Source organism: Rutidosis leptorrhynchoides, chromosome 5 (assembly GCF_046630445.1).
Source record: "Rutidosis leptorrhynchoides isolate AG116_Rl617_1_P2 chromosome 5, CSIRO_AGI_Rlap_v1, whole genome shotgun sequence".
In the NCBI taxonomy this organism is placed as follows: domain Eukaryota; kingdom Viridiplantae; phylum Streptophyta; class Magnoliopsida; order Asterales; family Asteraceae; genus Rutidosis; species Rutidosis leptorrhynchoides.
Window position 1 is genome coordinate 368,155,522 of NC_092337.1, and position 5,336 is coordinate 368,160,857.

A 5,336-nucleotide genomic window follows, 5' to 3' on the forward strand; every position below is an offset into this window, starting at 1 on the left:
TTTATTGAAAAAAGACGATCAGGATCTGTAACCTGGATTACCGTATTTTTGGATGAGATCTCGAAATTGTTGCTTGTTGGGCGATGATTTACGCTTTCTTTCCACACGAACCCATACCCCATCTTCAGTCTCGTTGGTTTCCTGATTCGAAGGGTTTGAAGGCGGCTGATATGATTGTTGTTGATTAGGTTTTTTTGTGGAGAGGTTTATGTATTTGAATCGGTTGGGGAGACGATTGGGATTAGTCGGAAGGGGTGTGAAAGGGGAGGTGGGGATTGAATACATATTTAGATTACAGTTAACTGGATTGCAAGTTTGATCGGAATAAGGGTGTTAATCGGATTAGATTACCGGAGAAGATGAAAAGCTAGAGAGCATTGCTATTCGATATGTTTTAAAGAAAGACTTTTCCATTATCGTTTTTTAACTTTCTCTGATTACACAGCAGTTTAGTTAGTTGATGATAAAAAAAGCATACTCTACACTCACATACATGACTAACAATTGTTGACAATTTCACCAGCTTGAAATTAATGACATACTTACACCCTTTTGCATTATTTCCTTTAGGGTGACAATTTCGGTATCCAACCTAAACGAACATTCAAGCAAAAGTTTGGGAATGAAGTAGAACGACATGGAACTTTATTAATAAGGACTTTAAACACTTGATCGTTGAATTAAAAATGTATTCATTGACAGCGTTTACAATCTTTGAATTTCCAAAAAATTTCGTTTCAATACAAATACTATACATATTGTAGGGTATCGTCATTGTAACTATATCATACAAGCTATCGGTGTCAACACTAACGTTTTCGAATACAATTCTATAGAGTTTTCGTACAATTCACAAGCTCTTAAATCTAGTTAAATCACATGTTGTTTGATACTACATGAAACATAATTAAATAAAAATAATCAAAAATAACATTACTTATCACTTCACATCTTGCTAAATCAATAATACACAATGAAACTTAATAACAAGCAATCAATAATATCATATCAATATCAATAATAGTAATAGTAATAGTAATACTTAGGGAGCTGATACGTACACCACTTACTTTTTGCCATACACCACCAAAATTTAATTTTGGATCATTTTACCCTTTCTCATAATTAATTTAGGGAAAAAGGCCTTGAGTTAGATAGGGTAAAATAGTCAAAGATTGTAGTTTGGTGGTGTATGGCAGAAAACAAGTGGTGTACGGATCAACTCCCTAATACTTATCATCAATTTAGTTCGGTATATAAGAAGAGAATATCTATGTCTCGAAATGTAAGAGAAAAAAAAAAAAAAAAAAAAAAAGCGGAATTAGGAAGATAATAGATATAGATGCAAGATTGTGATTAAACATTAGAATCTATAAAAAAAAAAGTTTAGAAGCATAAAATGAAGAAAGTTGTTTATCTGATATTCATGGAGAATATTTGGAGAAGCATTTGTGAGGAGCAAATATATGGGATTTCAAATACAAATCCGATGAAATATCATAAAATAAAATCCCATAAAACCCAATTGACATTGACAAAAGAAGAAAAATCGCGATTAATATTGAAGTGGTATTGAATGTGAACCTCTCAAAAGGAGTCCTATTGCTTCAAAATTGGTCACCCACTATTTCTTAACTAATTTTACTTTTAGAATTTACATCTAAAAAAATACTACTCCGTACAAAACTATAAAACAAAATAAATAAAATAAATTTTAAAATAAAATAGGAAAGAGAGCTGTGAAACCTACTCATCCAAAAATTGCTTCACGATCTTTACGCTTGTTTCCACTACTTGTTTCTCCCATATTTCCGCCACCCTTCCACCACCGTCATCCGTCGTCATCACCGCCTTAAACACCTCCGTCGCATCAATTCTATTCAAATTCCATCCACCCTTTTTCAACCGTACGATCTTCCCCACTTGTCTCTTCCCTAATTGACACGTGTTATCCTTAATCCTCCTCACCGCTTCCTCGTACATTTCCTCACATTTCAATCCATCCTTAACATACCCCTCCAATTCCGGTACCCCAATCGCCTGACCCAACCCGTTCCGTTTCACCCTCAAATCCTGACCCGACCCAAAATACTCCTTTAACTCCTCTAACATACCTGAACCCAACATTTCATCAACCCGTTTACATAAATACTGATCCAATACCGGGAAACTAACATCAACCCAAATGAAGCAACATTTGTACCGGAGTTCCGAACTCACCGGGTCGGGTCTGTTAAACACATCCGATTTCGGGTCGAAATTTTTCGCAAGCAATGAGTATATAAAGGAGTTTGAACCACCAACGAGAACCGGCAAACCACCACGAGATACAATATCGGTGATTTTTTCGGACGCGAATTGACGGAAGTTAAACGGGTTGATAACAGATTCGGTCGGGTCAAATGATCCGAGAAGGTGATGACGGATACCGCGCCGTTCTTGCATTGTGATTTTATTCGTTGTAATATCGAGTCCACGGTAGACTTGCATCTTATCAGAGTTTATAATTTCAGAGTTGTTATAATAACAAGTTGCGAGGTCTATAGAGAGGCGTGATTTACCGGCACCGGTGGGACCCATGATTACGACGATCTTTTGATGACGGCGAGTGTTGACGGCGGTGGGTTCCATGTGGGCCCACCTCGTGAAACGAAGACGGCAGAGTGACGGTAACCGTGGTCGTATAAACATGGAGATATTAGTAACAGAATAGAAAAAGATACGGAATACATGAGAGAGTGAATATAGAAATTTAGAGATTTATTAGTGTGATAATTTGGAGGAAATTATGGGTTAATTTGTTACATTGGTAAAATAACATTTGTAACTGTATTTATTAAAAATTAAAATTAGTAGGATGTTTTTGTGGTGTTATATTAGTGGATGGTTGTGGTTTGGTGGGGTGGGGATTTGGGTTTGTCTGCTTTGGGCGTGCGTGGCACTGATGACGATGATGGTGGTGGTTCCATCGTCAGGATAAACAAGAACATAATGGCCGGCATTGTTGTTGAATCTATAAATCCCACATGTTTTTCTACAACTTATTCTATCGAGTGTGAACAAAGTTGGAGACGATGACGATCGCATATAATATGGATGTATGTTTTATATTTGGAAAAATTGCAGGTAGGTTGCTCTATTGTGTGGGTCCCTTCATCTAGTGCTACAATTTTTTTGAGGTTCCCATTTTTAAAGTTCATATTTCTAATTTCATAATTGATAAATTTACTTTTAACTATGTATTAAGGATTTGTATTGTATAAATGTCTAAGATATATTTGTAGTGGATCTATCAAAATTTTAAGTGAAAATATCAACCTCCATTACAAAACCCTTGATTTTTGGTGTCCAACCACACCTGGCCGGCGTTTCTTTTATCGCCCCGGCCAACCACACCTGGTCGACGTTTCCATTAACATCCTCTCATTGTTTATGGCTGAAGTTCTTAAACGGACATCGAGTTTGCAAAGGTCAAGACTATATTTTTAAGTTTTCCATTTTTATTCTTATGGCGCACACATATACTTTAAACACTAAACTACTCATCAACTGTTTCCATTTCAAAGTTCAGTAGAACTTCGAACGGAACTTCGAGTTAACGTGTCACCATTCACAGTGCTATAACTCTAACACTTTTAGTAATCTTTATTCTAAATTTGAATTTCTTCATTTGTCTCATATAATACTTGATAAAAATTATATTAAGGTCACTTCTAGTGCATAACTTGTTCTCGTCGCCCTGCTTTTAGCCCTTGAGGGGTTGGCTGGGAGTGGCTACCCCTCGTTTAGCCCTGGATGTTTAGCCCTGTTATTTGTTCTTTTACAACATTTTTGAGGACGGATAGTTAGTATATATGAGTTGTACATTTGGTTGTAATATTTTTAACATACAATAATTAATTAATATAATGGATCTTAATATTTATGAGAAAATACGTTATGGTTGAGAGTGTTTAGTCATGTTGATGAAATGTTAATTTGGCGTTGCTGTGACAGTTAGTAATTGAAGGAAGTATGTTATGGTTGAGAGTAACATAATTAAAGCATTTTAAAACTCAATTCCTATAATTTCATCCGAACAATTGAATTAAATTATATATTAAATATTAAATAGATCCATCGATCTAGTTGAACTAACAAGTGATCATATCCCTAGCCGATTGCACAAAGTTTTTTCATACATAAAACACAAAAATGACCCAACCGAATTGAAACCAACAATTACAATTATATAACTTGTGTCAACTCACTACAAATCAAAAGAAAACATCAGACTATGAATTTACGTCTTGCTAGGTGGCGTGAATGTGTATCATTCTAATGCAAATTGAAGCAATCCTAAACCCATAGTGTGATGGCCCCGTCAAAACACTTAACGGCTCCGTCACTTGGTCACACAGCTTGATCGAACTTAAATGAATTTAATAAACGACATTGCATTCTTTTATTTCAAAAGTTTCCCAAAAAGAAAACATACCCAAAATATGTAGTTTAAACAACCCAACATATTAATAACCAAAGTTGACATTAAAACATTGTCAACAAAATCCACAAGTTTAAATTATTCCAAAATAGAATGCAAGTTCAAAGTTTCATAATTGTTTAACAAAATCTGCCCAAATGCATGCAGACTCTTCTAACACAGCGGAAGCATCAAACAAACTCAAGTACCTGTGAAAACATGCGAGTAAACTGTCAACAAAAATGTTGAGTGAATTATAGGTTTAAATAATTGAATAAACTTTAGACCACAAGATTTAAAATGTTAGAAAACATTAAACATTATTCCATTATCAATGAGCCACATGGTAACCACTTAACCCTTTATTTACCCTTGCCAAACACAATAAATAATATACTCTGAACAAGTGTATCTACAACAAAATACGAAGTACTAAACATTCCGATTATAAATTGCTAGCGCGACTAGCTCGAAATGGGGTTGCCAAACCCGATAGATCTATCCGTAGGATTCGCGTTCACCAGTAGAAACCAGTGATTACAGTTACCAGACTAGAAAATATTTTTGTTCAACTCACAATGAATAATTTAAATTTAATTGCCACTTGTGTCTAAGCGTAAAAATAAAATGCATGTAATTACATCCCAAAAATATACTTTGAAAAGTATGTAAAAACGGGACTATAACTCACCTTAATAGCAAACGAAGTAACCACACAAATATACGAACAGCAAAAGAAGTAAAGTGATCAGGAATGATCACAACGCCGACCTATAAATAAAGCAGGTCGATATAAATAACTAACTTAGGTCAAGTCTTAGTATGATAGCTATTGTACATGTTGCAAGTAGACATAGAACAATACTCAACATGC

The 5,336-nt window shown here is 35.0% G+C and overlaps 1 protein-coding gene across 1 annotated transcript; it reads right to left on the reverse strand.

Moving 5' to 3' along the window:
• Window positions 1-1,746: 1,746 nt before the first annotated feature.
• LOC139846740 (adenylate isopentenyltransferase-like) lies at window positions 1,747-2,631 on the reverse strand. Its single transcript, XM_071836232.1, has one exon. It carries the CDS (start codon window positions 2,629-2,631, stop codon window positions 1,747-1,749), a length of 885 nt encoding a protein of 294 aa, XP_071692333.1.
• Window positions 2,632-5,336: the final 2,705 nt, after the last annotated feature.

Bases quoted from the DNA above. Each gene is read 5' to 3' on its own strand.
- LOC139846740 (XM_071836232.1), bottom strand. From the start codon at position 2,631: ATGGAACCCACCGCCGTCAACACTCGCCGTCATCAAAAGATCGTCGTA.